General features: G+C 44.5%; 1 protein-coding gene and 1 long non-coding RNA gene across 3 annotated transcripts in view; one reads left to right on the top strand and one right to left on the bottom strand.

The window, feature by feature from the left end:
- Nucleotides 1-1545, bottom strand: part of POU2AF2 (POU class 2 homeobox associating factor 2) — a 37216-nt gene extending 35671 nt beyond the window's left edge. Inside the window, exon 1 of the mRNA XM_004481118.4 lies at nucleotides 1536-1545. Coding sequence (XP_004481175.2) covers nucleotides 1536-1545 — 10 coding nt within the window. The remainder of the gene's footprint in view (nucleotides 1-1535) is intronic.
- The window catches only part of LOC131276245 (uncharacterized), a 106233-nt gene that overhangs the window by 35476 nt on the left and 49927 nt on the right, over nucleotides 1-20830 (top strand). Inside the window, exon 1 of one of the 2 annotated variants that reach the window (XR_009183744.1) lies at nucleotides 4093-4140. The exons of the other annotated variant lie outside the window; for it this stretch is intronic. This is a non-coding gene — a long non-coding RNA (uncharacterized lncRNA). Of the gene's footprint in view, nucleotides 1-4092; nucleotides 4141-20830 lie in introns of those variants that run through there. 2 annotated transcript variants of the gene reach the window in all.

The following is a 20830-nucleotide window of genomic DNA, read 5'->3' as shown; positions in this document are numbered from 1 at the left end:
GATGTTGGCAAAACTACGATATTAGACAACATCTCTCGGAATTAGAGTCCCACGTGACATGGGTTACTGGTGCCCTGCTTCTCTGTTCCACTTCCCTGCCTGTCAAGGAAGTGTCAAGAAGGAGGTCTTGAACCTGCAGTGGTGACATAGTGCTTGACCCACCATCTGGTCCCGCGTCAGCCCCAGCTCTGTGGGCGTCTCTCTCCTGGCTCCTCTGTCCCCAGCTCAGCCTGCCTCCCTGGCCATCAGAGTGACAGGCAGGAGTGGAGAGGCTCACGCAGGAAATAATAGCACTGGCTCTATACCCACTAGATGCTCATAAGAGGCTCCACTTCCGATCCGGGAGATGATCTCCTGTCAGTTTGACTGTGGGAAATCTCCAGGAGCAAACAAGGAAAGGCAATATACTAACTTCCAAATTCAGCAACTTATCTCGCAATGTTCAAAATACTATTTACGCAGAGGACCATGTGTAATACTTGTGAAACCTTTTTAGACTTTTAAAGACATGAGGCGAAATTAGTTAGCATTTTAACATTTTGTAGAAGCTTTGGTTTGGCTCCTCCATCGGTGTCCATACATTTTCCCCAATATCTCCCACCCCCACTTCCAGAACTTTGAAACCTCCTGACTGGATCCCAAAGCCTCCTACTTAGAGCTGCTGTCGAAAATCAATTTGAGGCCTGGCTAGTTTCTTATCTTTTGTGATCAGACTTGACCTGTGGCAGTTAACAAAATATTACTTTTTCTTTCAACTGTACTTTAGAGGCATTTTTGACATCTTTTTTTTTCTGTGATTATTATTAACATTTATTATTATTTTAAAGATTTTATTTATTTCTCTCCCCTTTCCCCCACCCCCGCCAGTTGTTTGCTCTCTGTGTCCCTTCGCTGTGTGTTGTTCTGTGTCCACTTGTTATGATTAACATTTAAAATGCTGACTTTTAAAACTCAAATGAAGGGGTGGATTTTGTGTCCTCAGGATGACCAACCCTGGGAAGACCTAGATATAGTTGGAATTCTTGAAGTAACAGTTCAGATTCTTCCTTATCACCTGTAAGTGGAAGTTCCTTCATCCTTAGCCTTAAGAGCCTAAAGCAAGATACAGGATTGAAAGACATTTCAAATTCTACATAAATGTGGATTCTTCCCCTGCACTTTCTTTATTGTTGAGGATTTACCGGAAGTTTTTACATTTAAAATAAAATTTCAGAATGTTGCAAAAGACTACTTTAATACCGAAGTTCTCATATTGTGAAAATAATGTTCAGCTGAATTGATCTTTCAGAATAATAACTTCCTGAACTATAAGCAGCAAAAGAAAACCAAGCAATGAGTAATTAAATATGACTAGAATTTTAAAAAATGTTACCAAGAATTCCAGGGAGTTTGTGTAATGTTTTAATATCATACATAGTATATTCTAGCCAGAGTCATTGATATTTCTTTTCCTTTGTTTTATGTTATGACTCTGTGAATGTCACAAATAAACATGAGGATTATTAATTTTTAAAAAAAATTCACCATTAACTTACCACTTTCCATTCTGGATGCTTCTGATGAATTTCCTTCTTAACAGCAATGTAGGATTTCTGGCAAATAGTGTATATACTCTTGTAAGTGGATCCTGGAATCCTGGAAAGACTTAGTCTGATACTGATGGGAAAGGTTTCTGTGCATGGCAGTGATGCTTCTGAAATGACTTGCTTTAGATTTGATTAAATGCAAATCCTTTGGTGTCTGTTTCTCTACAATTTGCATTCCCAATGTAGATTATATATGACGGCACATTTTTCCTCCCTAAGAAGATTTTTATTTGGTAACAGTAAGTTTCTATGAGGAGCAAACTCTCTTAAAAACGAAAACAAGGAATCCATTATTTGCTTTATGAATAGCAGTGGCATTTTCCATCTCCTTAATTTAGAGTTAGTTTAAAAGAATAGAATGCATGAAGAAGACTGTATTTCACAGTATATAGTATACCTGTCATAGACAGACTATGGGAATTGAGATTCCAGGAAAATGTTTTATTTAGGAATAGAAAAAAAAGGACGTTATTTTAATAAAATTGGATTACCTGTTTATTACATATAAAGCATAAATGCATAATTGACAGCAGAGATTCCTGAACCTGGGAGAATCAACAGTGGAGCTGGTTAAAAATACCTTTGCTCAGACCCCATTCTCTTCTAACTACTTCAGAATCTTTTGAAGTAGGACCCAGGTAGCTATATTTTCAAAGAAATTTTCTAATTTCATGAGCTCATCTAGAGCAACATTTAAAGAAAGTGGATTTTAGATACTTTTGACATTTCCCTCATTCATCTTTACTCCCAATTGCTATGTAACCTAATTTTGGTTCCATCCCCCAGTCCTAAGTAGAGTTAGTTCCTGGACACCTTTGGTTGTGCTGGGTTTGTACAACACTTGGTATTTCAGGGCTTCAAACAAGTGTCATCTAGCGGTCTTCAAACCTGGCCGTGCATTAGATGTCCCAACTCCATTTCAGACCAGTGGAACCCAGAGAATTCAGGGGTCCCTGAAAAGGGTTCAGGGATCATGAAATGATTAAGTTATTTGCCTTTTGCTCTTCTCTGATGAATGTACAGAATTTTTTAGAGGCTACATGACCTGTAATATGTCAACAGATTGAATGAAGGAGCAGGTATGAGAATCAAGCTCTTTCTATGAAGCCAGGCATTAAGGAGATTTGTAAACAAATTAAACCAGTGCTGCTCTTATTATAATTTGTTGCTTTGGAAACTTAGTTATTTTTCATAAAAATGTTATTTATGTTACCATGTAGCAGGTTTATTATTTTAAATGAGTAAATAAATATTTAAAAATTCTTAGTTTTAATTTCTAATACAATACATATATGTAGAAAGCTCTTTGGTGGCCTCAATAATTTAAAAAAGAGTGAAAGCATCCTGAGACCACAAAAGGTTGAGAACTGGTACTCTGGAAGGAATCTGTGTTTAAAGAGCTTCTAGAGTGTCCTAATGTAGTCAAATTTGAGAAATTTCTGTGCTCATACGAATAGAATACCTCTCGTGTGGTCTCTGTGCATTGCTAAAAGAAAACAAAAGACAAAATTTGACTCATATTCTGGTTTCTACCACCTGCTTCCTTTATTACTTAAAGCAAATGAGAAGAGAAAGAGCAGAGCCACCATGATTCTATAGCCACAGTGACTTGTATCCTAGCAGTCATCCTAATTCATTCTTGCTTACTCTTTCAACAAATAACTCTACATCAAAATAAAATATAAAATTATTAAGGGAACTAAGAATGATTTCTACAGTAACTCTGGCAAGCATGTAGATTCTTCTCAATACTGCACTTTTTAAAGAGAGGCTGGAATATTTTAAACCTTTCATGCAGAAGAGGACCATTTTAAAACATAGACATGAGTCCCCATTGCTTATAGAAGAAAGGCGAATCTCCTTCGCATGGCGTGCAAGGTTCTCTTTGGTGTTCTCCTCTACCACTGCCTCCCTCCACACGGCCTGTGTCCCGGGCAGGACTTCTCACAGTGTGGTCTGGGACCACGTGTGTCAGAATCATCTGTGATGCTTAGGGAACACAGTCTATCCCACTTACTGACTCAGAATATCTGGCGATCGTGCAAGGCAATCTGCACTGTAAACGAGACGTCTATGTGATTCTGAATATATACTAAAGTTGATGGACCCTGATCCGGCTACACCTGATTATTGCGTGCTTTTCAGACAAATCATGGGCTTTCGCACCTCTCTGCCTCGCTTACGAATGGGAATACTCTTCCCTCACGTCGTGCTAAGTAAAGTTCTACAGATCTTTCAAAATTTAGCACAAATGCAAACTTCTCAAAGGAGGCCACTTATAAATTCACCAAGATTTAACGGCCCATTTCACGGCGCCCCTAGCTAGTGGGAAACCCATAAAGAGAAGGAGCCAGCAGCCGGAAGTCAACAGAACCCAGAAGTTAACAGAACCCGGAAGAGAAAGAGAGGGCGTGGCCACCTGACTAGGCAGGGATTCAAACTAAGGAGCCCGGAGGATTGTGGGTAGCCGGCTCCAGAATATAACGTGTTTACTTGCCTTGGGGAGAAAGCATCTGCTGCTGCCTTGAGTTCGGACTCTCCTAGCCTCAAAATGGTGAGTCAATAATTTCCTATAGTTTAAGCCAATCCCTTCCTTGGTATTTCACATAGCGACCTGTCAAACTAAGACAGATGTGAGCTTTCTGTGAAATGAGTTGCTAATAATTTCTTCATTTTGTCATTTGTCTTTTGACTTTTGTTTATGGCTTTAAATTATGTAGGTTTTCTCCCTGCACAAAGGTTTTTATTTTTATTTGGTGGAATGTTTTCTTTTTTTCTTTTTTTTTTATTTTATTTTTATTTTATTTTATTTTATTATTGACTTTGTAATAATATTACATTAAAAATATATATGTGAGTTCCCATTCATCCCCACCCCCCCTCCCTCTCCCCCCCCAACAACACTCATTCCCATCATCATGACATATCCATCGGATTTGGTAAGTACATCTTTGGGCACCTCTGCACCTCATAGACAATGGTCCACATCATGGTCCATACTCGCCTCCATTCCATCCAGTGGACCCTGTGAGGATTTACAATGTCCGGTGATTACCTCTGAGGCACCATCCAGGGCAGCTCCATGACCCAAAGACGCCTCCACCTCTCATCTCTTCCTGCCTTTCCCCACACCCATCTTCCACCATGTCCACTTTTCCCAATCCAATGCCACCTCTTCTTTGTGGACATTGGATTGGTAGTGTCCATTGCACCTCTATGTCAAGAGGAGGCTCAGATTCCACATGGATGCTGGATGCAATCCTCCCATTTTCGGTTGTAATCACTTTAGGCTCCATGGTGTGGTGATTGTCCTTCTTCAACTCCATCTTAGCTGAGTGTGATAAGTCCAATAAATCAGATTGTAGGTGCTGGAGTCTGTTGAGGCTCAGGACCTGGTTGTCACATTGTCGGTCCAGAGATTCAAATCCCCTAAATCTATCTTAAACCCCAACGTTAACTGCACCTCTATCACATTAGCATGAAAGCCTTATGAAGGGAGATCCCATCTGAGTCCAGATTCATCACACATAAACACCGTTTCCAAAGAGGGGCCATCTGCCCTGTTAGTCAACCCCATCGGCCATGACCATAACTCTCATGGGTCTCTTTAGCCTTCATAGGAGCCAATATCTGGGGGTTGTATCTGCTTTATCTGTCTCTCTGACTCTGCTCAGTTGTGCATGAGGGCAATCCTTCTGCCAGCCTCCAGACTCTTTTTTAGAAACTCGTAGCCATATAAACTCATTTCTCCTTTCCATTTCCCCCTTACTTTAGGTCAAACAGCATTTTAAAGACATGTTATTTTATGTAGACATGGATATTCTGCTGATCCGCATTGAATCTTCCATATAAGGTCCTTTTCCAGTTGCATCATCAGTTGGTATTTGATAGTGGTCCCTCGTTGCCAGGGAGGCTCATCCCCGGGTGTCATGTCCCACGCTGGAGGGAAGGCATTGCATTTACATGCTGAGTTTGGCTTCGAGACTGGCCACATTTGAGTAACATGAAGGCTGACAGGAGGAAATTCCCAGGCACAATGTTGCTCTATGCCTTGTTCTTATTTTAGGTTTATCAGCTCACAAACATAGTCATTAGCATCAGGGGCTCACTGTTGAACCCTCATTTCCTCCCGGTCCCCTCCGCTGTACCTGGGAGACTGTCGCTGTTCCCCTGGGGACCACGACAGAGCACCACTGGCCAGAAACCCAGTACTCCCCCTGCTGTGGTTTTTAATTGTTGCCGCTATGAGTATATCCAATCATTGCCATGCACCCTGGACATATGTTCTGTACAGCTCCCTGTCAGCCATATATCACTTGTCATTGGTATCCCATACCAGTATCTCTCCATTGCCATTGTTGAAACACTCTGTGATCCAGAACTCCCCGAAATTTGAGGCCCAATATAATGTCGTGGTCCCTTACTAGGGAATGGCATATAGCGATGGGTTTAACAGATAGATAAAGAACTTGGATAAAGTTAGATATAGAACTTAAGGAATGTTGACTTGAAAAAATTCCACATCTTATCCTTTTTCCCCCCCCCCCCCTAATTATTCAGCATTTCTTCATAGGAGTCCTAGACCACAGCAATGCATATATATAATATACAGCATTCCCATACATCCACCATATAACCTTTTTCCTTCCACATCGATACTCTTACACCCTATTCATATCATATTTACTTAAGGTGATGTACAGAGTCTGAGATATTAGATTTCTAACAAGGTAATATCTGTGCTTACATTATGGTGCATACTTTAGGATACACAATTCTTTACATTTTTAGTTATCCTATGTTTTACAATATGGTTTACATTATCAGTCTGTCATCTCCTATATGTTATGGTGTAATATTACATGTTTTATATCCGTCCTTGTGTACTCTCAAGAAACTCCTCTCTTTCCTCCCATTTACTTTGGTTCCACACATTTAACGTCCATTTTCCCTTCCACCTTGGTGCCCACAGTGACAGCCAAGCTCCGTTTCCTGAGGAGCCACTTCCAGAGATAGATGGAATAGTGTTCAGGGCCTAATTTGCTCAACTGCCCCAACGCCCTGGGAGCCACCCTTTCTCTCGAGGGATAGAGTTCCCTCTATTTGGTGGCATTATTCCTCCCCAGGATGTGGGTCCACCCCCACTCTCACTACTTGGGATTCTACCCCTTGGTGTCACCCACTCTGGCAGAGTGAGCATTTAGACATTCTCCAGGAGCTCGTCTTGCATCAGACCCTCCTCTCCGCGCATGTTTTCTTGATGGCTTTTAGTTCTTGAGCTGGAGTGAGAAAGGCTTTTTTTCATGCCATTTTTAATGGACTTCTCCTGTGTTTTCCTTTAATACTTTGATTATTTCATTTTTTTAGATATTTAAATCTTGGGTTCAGATGGCAAAACTATCAAGTAGTTTATGATTCTTGCTTTCATTTAAGATGGCACCTTTATTATAATCTAAATTCCTGTATATAGTTCTGTGTATTTCTTGACTTTCTATCCTGTTTCTTTAGTCTTTTTATGTACCAAACTAGCACTATTTGAATTATTGAGTCTTCATATTTTTAATATCTGGTAGGGCTAGTCACTCCTCTTTGCTTTGCTTTCCCCAGGGTTTCCTAGCTATTCTAATTTGTTTATTTTTCCATATGAATTTTAATTTATTTTATTTATTTATTTTTTTTTAAAGATTCATTTATTTATTTCTCTTTCCCCCCACCCCATTTCATCCCGGTTGTCTGTTCTCTGTGTCTATTTGCTGCGTCTTCTTTGTCTGCTTCTGTTGTTGTCAGCGGCACAGGAATCTGTGTTTCTTTTCGTTGCGTCATCTTGTTGTGTCAGCTCTCTGTGTGTGCAGCACCATTCCTGGGCAGGCTGCAATTTCTTTCGCTTTGGGTGGCTCTCCTTACGGGGTGCACTCCTTGCACATGGGGCTCCCCTACACGGGGGACACCTCTGCATGGCAGGGCACTCCTTGCATGCATCAGCACTGCGCATGGGCCAGCTGCACATGGGTCAAGGAGGCCTGGGGTTTGAACCCTGGGCCTCCCATGTGGTAGGCAGATGCCCTAACCACTGGGCCAAGTCCGCCCCCTCCATATGAATTTTAGAAGTAGCCTGCCTACTTACAAAAAAGAAAGAAAAGAATAAAATAACCTTCTAATATATTTATTTATTGGGTTCATGTTACTTTTATACATTAATTTCTTTTTATTTGTTCAAGTCTTATTTTGTATCTTTTGGTAGTGTTTAAATTTTATTCCCATAAATTTTGCCCATTTCTTACTCAGTTTATTCCAGGTATTTTTTTATTTTGTTGATGTTGAAAGTGGAGTCTTTTCTTCCATTATATTTGACTATTGTTTGTATATATGAAAGCTATTGATTTCTAGATATTAATTTTGTTAATATATGTTATATATGCATATTCCCTCTGCTACTGAATTTCAGTAGTTTTACAGTCAATTCTTTGTGGTTTTCAAATATACAATCATATCATTTGGAGATATTTTAGGTAATTTCCATATCCCTAGATATTATTTATTTCTTCTGAATTTTCAAATTAATTTTTGTAAAGTTGAGCAAAGTAGACCCATGATTCTTGTAATTTATTATGTGTGGTGTTTTCTTTCTTATTCTTGTCATGTATATTGGTGTTTTTATCCTTTTCTTATGTAAATTAGTAGCTTGTTTTTTGAGACAGCTTTTGCATTTATTTATTAGATTTTTTCCTAACTCATTACTTTCTGCTTTATTAATTCTTCACTTACTCTTGCCTTTGGTTTCTATGTTTCTTTCCCAGCTTTCTATGTTTTGTTCCTAACTTTTAACTCACTGCTTAATCCATTGGTTTTTCTCCTTCCCGGTTTACTCAAACTCCTATCCTGGATGAAGATTATGACTTACAAGCCAAATTCAACAGCTTTCCTTTATCTGCATTATGCTGGAGTTTTTATTTGTTTATATATTTTGACACAGCTGATGCTTGTTGAGAATCACTTTTTTCATCTTGCAGGATGCTGCGTGCATCTGTTTTTTCAGCTTTTCAGCGGTCTTCTTTTTCTCCCTGCAGTTTCCTCCTTCTACAGTGACCCTGTGGGTTCCCTACAGTTCTGCCAGCCGCCCTCCTTGTAGTCTTCCTTGGCAATTTCCTGTTCTCTTATCCTGTCAGGTCTCTCTCCCTACAGACCACTTGAAAATCCTGCCTAATGCTAGACATAGCTTTATCTTCTCAGTTTCCGGCTGATGTTTTGAACTGCTTCTAGACATCTCTATCTGGGCCTGGGTCTGCCAGGAATTTAAATTTCGTATTTGAAATGGAGCTTTTCACTTCCTTTCACTCCCCCAGGCTCAGCTCATACTCTGACAACCATGTCTCGTTTCTCAGCATCACTGTTCTCTTTTGAGCAGCTAAATCTTGAAAACTCAGAGTTGTGTTTGAGTGCTCCTTTTTAGCCACTTGTCAGGTGTTGTCAGTCTTGCCTCCACTTTGGGCTTCCCTTTGGGCTCCTCTGCTGCACCTATAGCCTCTTCCAGCTTGTGGTTTTCTTTTAGTTTCCCTAACTCCAACCTCTCCCATTCAGTCCACCCTTCTCAGTCAACCTCAGCGCAGCTCACCTTTCACCCCAACTCGAAATCCCAGGGACTCCCAAACAAGTTAGGCCTCACATTCCTCCTGACTTGATCAGTACAATTACCTGCTGACCTGCTTCCCCTCCTTCTCTTGTTTGTTGTGTTCAGTTTCATCTTGTGTTATAATGCCGAATCAGTGTCTTTAGCACACTGCTTTCATTCTATTGCTCAGTGGTACTCTGGTGAAGAAACCTTTGTTGGCCTCTTGCTGCCTGTCCAGTGAAACCCAAACTCCTCCTCTTGGCACCGAGGGTGAACCCCTCTGGTGCAGCCTGTTTGGGGTTTAATCCTCACTTCATACTGCATGAACCCTCCTCCAGGCCCAGCTCTCTGTGCTAACCTTACGCCTGGGTCTTCTCTCCTGGAGCCTCTTCATTTCTGTGCTCCTCCAGTTTAGAGATTGGCTCGATCCTGTCACACCCTTACTAAGCCTTCCCAGATCACGCTGGTCAGAGGACAGTTTCTTGACTCTCTCCTTTCCTTGGTAGAAATTGCTTTTGTTTCCGCATGTTTGATATATATATTGATGCTGTAAAAGAATGGGGACAGATTCTCAAGGTCATTCTATTTTCAGAGGGTGTCGGATAGGAAAATTGGGGTAATGGGCCTGCAGCCCCCAGCCAGGGGCCACGGTTCTCAGTCCTCCTCCTGGCTAGTGGTCACGTGGTAAAGTTCTGGTAATAGAAAGTGAGTGGAAACATGTGCCACGTCCAAATCTGATTCTGAAAACATTACGTGTGTCAGTGAACCTCGTTGTGGGGGATGACCGTGGTTAGTAGGACAGCTACAGGAATGCTCTTTCATGAGCCTTACAAGGTGCTAATAAAAGGGTGGGATATGGGAATCATGCACCTAATGCATACTATGGACTATAGTTAGCAGTTTAACAGTTGTAACCAAGGTACACACCAGGGCTAAGTGTCAGTAATAGGGGAGTATGAGGGGTATGGGGTTTTTCTTTTGGTGTTGCTTTTTTTTTTTTTTAAGAAGGCACCAGAGATTGAACCCAGGACCTCATCCCTGGAAGCAGGCACTCAACCACTGAGTTACACTGACTACTGGGTTTTTCTTTTTGGAGTAATGAAAAGGTTCTAAAGTTGATTGTAGTGATGAATGTACAACTCCGATTATGCTGAAAGCCATTGATTTTACACTTCAAATGGATTTTATGGAGTGTGACTATAGTTCAATAAAACTGTTTATAAAACAGAACAGTACGGGTGTGCCTTCACACCTTTGCCCTTTCCATGAGCAGAAATGTGGCTGTGCTTATGGCCCGGATTCAATCTAGGCAGATTCTCTAGGGCAATTCTCTAGAGGATGGTGAAGAAATCGAATAGAAGCATCCCTGAATGGCTGTGTCAAGCAAAACATGTGCCTACTTTTTCTGAACTGTACATAAGAGAAATAAACTTTAAATTGAAGAAACTAATATAGGGCCTCTTTCTTACAGCAACTTAGCCTTGCAGACAAATACAACGAGGAACATTAATAAGCAGGTGGTGCTGTTAACGTGTGCAGAGGAGGGCTCATTCATTCATTGAGATCAACAGACACTAATCAGCTCTGTATGACAAATAAGTGAAGATCTAGGGCTGTTACCTCCAGCCTATAAAAGCTTAGGGAGCGACTCAAGGCTTTGAAGAACCTTTGCAATAGGAAGGGACAGCAGTCTGATGATAGCTGTGTCAGGGATTTGACGTAAAGTGGAGACTGTATGGCCACTGGTGAGAACAAGCCCTGATCCCAGCTTAGAACCATAACTGAAGAAGCCGTGCTTGACCCAAGGATAGAACGAACCTTGAAGAGCGAGCCAAGGAGAGCCAGAGAGAGAACAGGGTCAGGAGAGGCTGAGATTTAGGGACTTGAATATGGAGACTAATAGAAAGGTGAAGGAGTGAACTGCAACGTCAGCACAAATCTGTTCGAAGGGCAAGAATTCTTGAGGGTCAAATAGGAGAAGTACCATCTTTTGCCCTTGACCAGAGGGTTTGAGGGGCTGGGGCGCAGAGCAGATGTAGTAAAGCCTGGGGACAGAAAGCAGCACCTGGAGGTTCATTTTCAGAGCACACTTATGAATGCTGGCTCTCTCAGGGTCGGGGGTTCTATCATGCCTAGCATGATGCAAGCCTGACTTTGACTTGGGAGCAGGTCTGTGTACATTGGATCAGCATCCAGCTCTGGCATTGTTTGACACTTGATTTGGCTGTTTCCTAAATCTGAGGTGTCGGCATCTATCTTTTCTGTTTGATCCTCTGAAAGCTTGAAGTTCTCCCCAGGCATCTGGAAGTGGCATGGGGACATCCCAGTTAGCCGCCTGGTTTTCTGGGGCTCGACCTTGCAGCAGACTTTTCTTAACTCACCCTGAACTGACTTCACCAGTTAACAGCCTCATCTGCACCTGCCACCAAAATATGATCATTGCTCAGAATTCTAGACGCTATACTTCCACCTCAACCTTCAGCCCACACCTGCTCTCTACCCCTTTCTCATAACTCTCTGTCTCCACGTGCCTGAGCTAGATTAGGGTGCCTTGGACCTGACCCACTTGACCTGCAAACCTGTCTCTTGTTGAAGTGCTTGACATTCAGCCGCAGGGGAACCGCCTCACTCTTGCTTGGCCTTTTCCTCTTGGGCAGCTCCTTAAAATGTGGCAAACGAGGGAAAAGGGGTCCATTACCAACCTATAAAACTGCAAGGAGGGTGGGACATGGTGGTAATACCCTTCCCCGGCCCTTTCCGCTGTTACTCTGGGTTTTTGCTTATGCTCAGCAACAGCATAAGCCGTTCTGCAAGAAACAGAACCTCCTCCCCATTTTCCCTTTGTTTCCCTGCTCCTTCTTGGCCACTATCCTCTTACACTGAGTTCCCCTGGATGTTGAATAGGGACCACAGGTATCCAGGATGGTTGTCAGTCCCGCGAGGAGATTGTAGAAGACAATTTTTCCATCTGTTGGAGAGGAAGAGGTCGGTGTCTCCTGAATTCTGTTTTAACTCTTGTTTTCTTCCTGATACACTGGATAGATGTATTGTCCTTGAGCAGGCTGGTAGTTAGAAAGCCGCATTTTACTGACATTTGGGGATCCAGGAAAAGGGCTGGAGTGCGGGTCGTTTTTGTTTCAGTTTCCTTTTCCTGCCAAGGACAGGACGGTTTGCCTCTTGGCCTGGGATTGCTCAGGGCATTGCTTTGGAAGCATTTTCAGTTTCAGTCACTAGGTGGTGCCTCAGCCCTAGAAGTAGCTCATCAGAGGGTGGCCCTCTGCCCCTGGGTGAAGAAGCAAGGCTTTCTGGGGAACTGCAGGGACATGGAAGGGCTGCACTGCTTTCTTCTTGAAGATCCTGGTTGTCAACCGGAATGTTTCTTCCTTTTCATCTATCTATCTATCTATCTATCTATCTATCTATCTATCTATCTATCTATCTATCTATCTTATTTATCCCCCCCTTTGTCTGCTCTCTTGTGTCCATTCACTGGGTGTTCTCCTGTGTCCACTTGCATTCTCGACAGCTCTGGGAATCTGCGTCTCTTTTTTGTTGTGTCATCTTGCTGCGTCAGCTCTCCGTGTGTGTGGCGCCACTCCTGGGCAGGCTGTGCTTTTTTCATGCAGGGCGGCTCTCCTTACGGGGCATGCTCCTTGCACGTGGGGCTCCCCTACGCAGGGGACACCCCTGCGTGGCATGGCACTCCTCGCACACGGCAGCACTGTGCGTGGCCAGCTCACCACACGGGCTAGGAGGCCCTGGGTTTGAACCCTGGACCTCCTATATGGTAGGCAGACGCTCTATCAGCTGAGCCAGATCCGCTTCCCTGGAATGTTTCTTCTTATCAGCGATGCCCCTGAAGTTTCCTGTCCCTGGGAGGCTGCAGAGAAGGAGGCCACTTCCCCAGCTTCCCTGCCTGTTCCCTTAACTAGCAAACCCAGGGGGTGCCTGTTTCTTTGGAAGGTCTTGGGGTGGGGAGCTCCTCGCTAGAAGCGGCCAGATCCAGGTGGGCAAGAGCACAAGAGTGGTGAAATTACAGACGCCAGTTTAGATGTGTTCTTCATCCTAATCCACATTCCTGTGGGTTTGAACCCTTTGCAAATACCATCTCTTGAAGATAATATTTTAAATTAAGGTGTGGCCCAACTGATTGAGTGTGGCCCTTAATCTGGATTACTAGAGACTATAAAAAGAAAGAGACTGGAAGCCAGGGTGAGAGAACCCACAGGGAGCAGCTGAAGCCAGCGGACAGCAGGAACCCAGCAGAGGAAGGCGAGGAGGTGGCGGTGATGGGGAAGCCAAGGAGCCCCGAGGATTGCCAGCAGCTGGTGCCAGCAGGCCACACGTTTTCAGGAGGAAGCAAGCCTCGCTCACGTTTCAGTTTTGGACTTCTAGGCTCAAAACCGTGAGCTAATAAATTCCTGTCGTGTAAGCCAAGCTCCTGGGTGGTATCTGTCACAGCGGCCTAGCAATCACAGGTTTTAGGTCTCTAGAGTTGGGTTCGAATCCTGACTCCACTTCTTATAAACTATGTAAACATGGGCAAGTTTTCTCATCTGTAAAGTGGGGATAAGGAGAGCGAACGGCCTCATAGGACTGCTACATTGTGGTTCCATAGATATTAGTTATTAGCACTATCCAGGTTAGATATGAGATCAAATCAAGCAAGCGTTAGAGCTTGGTAGGATCAATCTTCCATCTTGCTGGTCCTGGTGGGAGAATAACATCCATGGCTTTTCTAGTCTTTTCCCCAAGCATGCATCCTGCTCCCAGTGCAGGGAGAACGTTACCTCTGACCACACAACTAAGCCGGTGCAAGATTGTTCTCTGCTTTCCTGATCCTGGCTTCCTGCCAGGTGACCTTGTCGTTGGAGACAAAACCTCCATCCCCTTACACAGTGTTCCAGCTCAAGGCTGGCCGCCCCTCCGGGAGCCTGAATTTGGCACTTCTTCCCCCCCCGTAACCACCTTGAATCTAGGTGTGACATCTTCCTCCCTTCCTCCCTTCCTCCCTTCCTCCCAGCCCCTCTGCTAGACATAAACACCTTTGAAATCAGGTTGGTTTAAAAACATGTCCCCGTGGCTCTCACGGCCAGTGTGTGTAGTGTGCTTTGCATCTGCTTCGGTGTAAGTGCTGGAGCACGTGTGTTTGCCACCGGCAACCCGGGAGTAGGAACCGCTCTCTTCTCCGCCTCTCCTCATGGCACGTGACGACTGGGGATGCCGGCTGTGAAGGGAGGGACGGTGACCCTGCATTCTGTATCAGGCTGTGGAAGGAGATTCACGTCTCCGCAGGGGCCTACCCTGAAAATCACAGAGAGGGAAGAACAGGTATAATCTATTGACAACACCTGTCTTTATCGCTCAGATTTTCCCGAATTGTCTGCGTGCTGGGTCCTTCCAGGTTTGTCCCCTGCCTAGGGACTAACTGACAGACAGTTGGGCCTACGCGGGGACTAGATAAAGCAGGGGACACGGAATCCCGCCGTGGACGTGGGAATGTGGAGCATGTCCTTGCTCAGGTGTCAGAGGAGTCCGGACGCCAAGGCCTGGGCCTCCTCCCTGCAGCTAAGCCGCCGTTGGCCTTTCTTGACTGGAGAAATAGTCTTTCCTTCCTGACCGGCTCTCAGGACAGGCCAAGGTTGCTTGGGAGAGGATTTCTGGGCCTACCCACGAAAGTGCCACGGGCTTACTTATCTTCGATGGATGGATGTAAGCCTTGGATTCTGTGGTGAAGATATTTAGCCTTTTTTAAAAAAGTGTGTGCATTTTCTGCGGAAGCTGCTGGAAGGTGTGAAGGGGCCCTTCTGCATCCCCACGTGGCAGTCGGGCCTCAGTGGAAGCAGCAGGGACCAGCTGCCTCCGTCGTACAGGGAGCTGCTGACTGCGGCCGCCGCCCTCAGGCTTTTTTTTTTTTTGACCATAGTCGGGACACCCCTCGAAGGGGAGGGATGACTAGTTTTTTTGTTTTTTTTTTTTAATGTTTTTTGTCTTTGATTTTTCAATGTTACATTAAAAAAAAATGAGGTCCCCATATACCCTCCACCCCCCTCACCCCACTCTTCCCTCCATAACAACAACCTCCTCCATCATCATGGAACATTCATTGCACTTGGTGAATACATCTCTGAGCACCGCTGCACCTCATGGTCAATGGTCCACACCATCGCCCACACTCTCCCACAGTCCACCCAGTGGGCCATGGGAGGACATACAATGTCCGGTAACTGTCCCCGCAGCACCACCTAGGACAACTCCAAGTCCTGAAAATGCCCCTACATCACATCTCTTCCTCCCATTCCCTGTGCTCAGCAGCCACCATGGCCACTTTCTCCACACCAATGCCACATTTTCTTCGATTACTAATCACAATAGTTCATGAATAGAATATCAGTAAGTCCACTCTAATCCATACTCTATTCCTCCATCCTGTGGATCTTGGAATGGTTGTGTCCACTCCACATCTATATCAAGAGGGGGCTTAGATTCCACATGGATGCTGGATGCAATTTGGAAGTAACCAACAGCCCTTGTACCTCCAGCCACCGGGCACACCCACCGAGTCCCCCAGGCAAGAAGAGGTGACGAGAGAGGCACTCCCTGCCCCCCAAGCTGAGTGAGAAGAGGCTCCAGGAGAGTCCTCATAGAAATTGGAGGCGCCTTTGAGAAGGAGACTCTGGCCTCTCCTTCCCCAGACAACGGGCCTGCCCCTCTGTCCTGGGCCCTCCTGACCAGGGAGAGTCCAGGCTGTGGCCACCACGCTGGGGACAGCACTTCCCCATGCGCCGGGAGGACGCAGTGGAAGGCGCCGGCTGGAGTCACTCAGGAGCAGGCGCGCCAGGAGGGCACCCAGGCTTGTGCTGCTGTGGCGGGTACCCCCGGAAGTGGGTGCTGTGCGGTGTGGCAGAGGAAGGGGCAGGGAGGTGTGCGGGGCCGCAGAGGCCGGGGCCTAGGCGCGAGCAGGCGTTTGAGCCGGCCGGGGAGAGCGGCGCTCACTAGGCAGCGTGACCCTGAGAAGCAGGGCAGCCAGTGGGGAGAAGCACCGCAGCAACCGGTGGACAAAGAGGCCCTTCTCTCTTCCCTTCTGCCTCCTTCCTGCCACAGGAAGTAGGCCCTGAAGAGGGAGGGGAAGGCAGCACAGAGCCTCCATGCCCCTGCTTCTCTCAGCGTTGGGGTCTCAGCTCAAAACTGTGCAAGGAAGAGGAAGAGTCATACTATGTGAATCACATATGAGGGCCAAGTGTCCCCTGGACTGAGTTTTGATAATAGGAAAGAACTGGAAAGCTTTTGAAATCTGCCTACAGTGTCATGAAGGGATGCAAATGCCAGATTTGACTTGGTCGAAGTCTGTAGTTGAATAAGGGAAGAATAAAACTGCTTCCTGTTTATATGCCACTGAATTGAGCAGAGCAATACCTGGGCTCCAAGGGCTTTAAACGTGATTTATCCACAAAGGGACAGTGACATCTTTAAAATAAAAGTATATGTTATAAGTCGGGATTGCTTGTATCAGTGGGAAGTTATAGGAATTTCTGGTGTCAAATACAGACTTTCCCCCCACTAAAAGCAATGTCTTAATCAAAAACAAATTATAAAGAGTTACATGGCGTTAGGTCTCAGAAGATTTTTGTGTACTTTAAAGTAGAAAGTTGGGGATCAAGATTTAGGATTTAAGGTACAATCAAAATATGCCAAGGATTCTAAAAATCGTGTCAGTTAAAATTCCTCAGAGCTGGTTTAGGTATCGGAACATCTTTGGAACTATTCTGGAATCCACATTCCTCTTGACTTGATTGAGTTAAAATATTCGGCTTCCTGGAGCTCCAGTGCATTCTCTTAGGACTCGTGCATCCCTGCAGTGCTTCCGTGACCTCCCTCCCCAGGTAGGAAAATGCGTCCACCTGGTGTGGGCCACGCTTCAGTCTGAACACCAGGCCTGGTGCTCTCAGCCTAATGATGGTTTTCTTTGCCTGGTCATTGGCCACCAACAGTGACCTTAGCTCTGCTTAACTGTGATTCCCCGTCTATTGCCTGACCGTGACCTCAACTTAGCCTAACTTAATAAATTCTTGTTTGGCCGTGAACTTTGTTCTGCCTAAACCCTGATGTGTAGTTTTTGGGTAAGCACCCCCCCACACACACACACCCTTTTCTTTTTGCTTTTAAAAAACAACATAGACGTGAATAAGGATAGCAGTTTTTGCAAAGAGGAAAGAATACTGGTGGAAGCATTTATGGTAGGGCTATAACTCCCTGTATGAATCTGTGTGTTTTCTGTGTTCAGTAGGTCTCCCCTCTGCTCTCTCCCTGGTGCCCGGGGGTGCTTTCCTCTCTCCAGCCCACACAGAAGCTGGAAGAAGCTGACCTATCCTGGGAAGAGAAAGATTCTATTCATCCGTGTATTTAGTGGGAATATTCTATATTCCCTAAAACAGGATAGGCCTGGAGCTGGGGGAAGGGGGAAGGGGGGGGTAGAAAACCGTCCTTTGTGAGGAGCTAGTGACTGGTCCCAGCACCCACCAGTGTCCATTGCCTGTGCACATCCTGCTCTTGTCCAGTCCTGCCGCCCTGTAATGGAAGGTGAGGAACTTGGGCACCACATGTGAGAAAGAGGCTATAAAAGGAAAACTTCATCCCCAGCCAAGGAGAAATCACTCAGAACCAGCTGGAAATTTCCCTTTGAACCGTGGAAGCCATGGGCATGCTCCCATTGTTATATACTTGAGTGTGAACTGAACTACAGTTTGTTGATGTGTGGATAAAAATAATGCATCTCACCTGAATTTTAAGTTCTGTCTGTCTGTCTGTGCCTGCCAATTGTAAGTGATCTTTCAATTGAGAATGTTTTTATTTTTATGGATTTAGATGATTACATATTAAAAGTATGAAATAATATTTTGCCTGGGCGATGCATTGTGAGAGTATATTTGGATGTTGAGATTGCTCTGGATGAAAAATTTGTCATTCCATGAATCTTCAGGGTTGACTGCCTGATCTGGATCTTCTGTGGCTGCTGCTGGTTGTCATAACTGATGCCAGCTTTGCAGGTGTTCAACCCCCGACTTAGCTGGAAGCACAGCAGCCCAAGTTCTGGCTCTAAATTGTGTGTTCCAAACCTCAGGTTCAAGCTTCACTGCTTTTGTAGGATTATGTATATGGGGATACATTAGAAACAAGTCAGCTACCAGTATTTGCTGAGTCAGGGTTATGATGGAAATTTTGTTTCTTTGCATGTGTTTGTGTATGTGTGTATGTGGTACAAAGAAGTAGAATATATGATTATAGCACTTGAGGACTTTATAATCTAACTAGGGAGGCGATACATAAAGTTAGTAGGTTGTATTTAGAATTGTGTGTTATGGATAAGCCACCTAATAAGTATTTTGTAGTTCCAAATATATGTTTATATACACATATAGCAGAATGTTAAAACTGAAGTTTCAACTGAGGCATTAAGAAACAATGAAATCTGTTGAAAAGATGCTGTTTGCTAAATAGCGGAGATGTGAGAAAAATAAATAATTTAAAAGAGGAAATGGTTAAGAATGGTTGCATGATTCTTAGACTACCTGATCAGATCAGCGATATTGGAAAGGATCAGAATATTGGGTTAGATTTTGTGGGAGGGTTTCATTGGTGGAAGCTGAGATTTGATCCCCCACTCTGTCCCTTCCCCAAGGAGGAAGGTGGGATGTGTGTGCCTGCTTCCTCTCTTTGAGTCTAACCGTGTGTGTGTGGTGGGGAGAGATGGCACTTCAACTGACCCTTTGGAATGTCTGCTCTGCATTCCCTGCAGGTAGAGAATGCCTGGGACAGGTGTCTGGCTCATACCTGAGAAAGCTAAGGCAGCTGTGCAGGGAGGTGGGTAGGGACTAAGAGCATGTTTTCTGTGGACCAGCTGTTGGACCAGCTGATGGAGAGCTGACATGGGCTCTTGTGAGTGCTGAGTAAGGGTATCCTGGGGGAGCCAGGACTCCAGTAGGACTGCTAAGAACCAGGGCCAGGTGGAGATGGAGAAGAATGTCCATGTCTTGGGAGCTGAGGTTGGAGGGCCTTGCGATGGCCTCCAAAGAGCCATGGAACCCTCCCCGTGAGCTTTCCACATGCCAGGCCCAGAGGGACTGATGCCAGTTTGCAGTAGTTCCAGTTACCAGATGAGTAAGAACTTCCAGTTCTACAGCCTTACCTCTCCTCTCCCCACCTGCTTAGGTCCTACCGGTTCGAAACAGTGTGTGGAGAGGAGGTCAGCAGAGAGAGAAAGCACTGTATTCCTTTCCCAGAAGTCATCAGGTATTTGCCCATGATTGGCCCCACCGGGGATAGGGAAAGAAACAACTACCCTCGCATAGTGGATCAGAACAGGGATCAGACCATCTGGTTCAAATCCCAGCTCTGGTAGTTGTGAGAGCGGTTCTTATTTTTTTATGATTCAGTTTCCTCCCCTGTAGAGAGGGAATGGTGATGGTATGCATATTATTGGGTTGTTTTTTAAGCTTTGTTTTTTAGAATACTTTTAGATTTACAGAAAAATTGTGAAGGTAGTCTAGAGAATTCTTAGAGTTTTTTCTGTTATTAACATGTTACATTAATATAGTATATTTGTTATAGTTACTGAATCAACATGGATATAGTATAAGAACCAAGTCTATAATTTACTTAGATTTCTTTAGATTTTACCCTAATATCCCTTTTCTGTTCCAGGATCCCACCCAGGGTGCCACATTGTATTTAGTTGCCCTGTCGCTTAGGCTCCTCCTGGCTGGGACAGTTTCTCAGAGTTTCCTGGTTTTTGATGACCCTGATGGCTTTAAGGAGTACTGGCCAGATCTCTGTAGAATGTCTCCCATTCTGATGGGATATTTGGATTTGTCTGATGTTTTATTCACGATGAGCCTGGGCTCATGGGTTTTGGGGAGGAAGAGCACAGAGGCGGTGTGTCATTTTCATCACATTAAGGGCACAAGGGTACAGACTATCAACATGACTCATCACTGTTGCTGTTGACCTTGATCACCTGACTGAGGTAGTCTTAGTCAGATTTCTCTACTATTAAGCTGCTAATTTTTCCTCCCTATCCATACTGTATTCTTTGGAAGGAAGTCACCGTGGGCAGCCCATGTAGTACACCAATTTCAGAGTGCAGTGTCTACATCAATTATTTGGAGTTCTTTTGCATAGGAAATTTGTCTCTTTTTTCCCATTTATTTATTCAATCATTTATTTCTTATCAGTATAGATATTTATTTTATACTTTGAGTTATAATCCAATACTACTTGGTGTATTTTATTGTTCAGATTGTTCCAGCTTTGGAAGTCCTTTCAGTTGATCCTGGTTCTCTTTGACATACCCCCTGAAGTGTTTTATTTTTTAAAATTTAAATTTAAATTTTTAGCATGTCCTTACTTTCTGGTACTACAGGATGCCCCAGGCTCATCTTACATATTTCCTGCTCTCGTCTTAGAGCCAGCAGTTTCTCCAAGGAGCCCTGGTTCCTTCTATTGAAGAATGGTATTAGATACCAATATCAGGAAGCAGATTTGGCTCAACTGATAGAGCGTCCGCCTACCACATGGGAGGCTCGGAGTTCAAACCCAGGGCCTTCTGACCTGTGTGGTGAGCTGGCCCATGCACAGT

Source organism: Dasypus novemcinctus, chromosome 27 (genome assembly GCF_030445035.2).
Source record: "Dasypus novemcinctus isolate mDasNov1 chromosome 27, mDasNov1.1.hap2, whole genome shotgun sequence".
Classification (NCBI taxonomy): Eukaryota; Metazoa; Chordata; class Mammalia; order Cingulata; family Dasypodidae; genus Dasypus; species Dasypus novemcinctus.
This window is presented reverse-complemented; position numbering and strand designations above follow the sequence as displayed.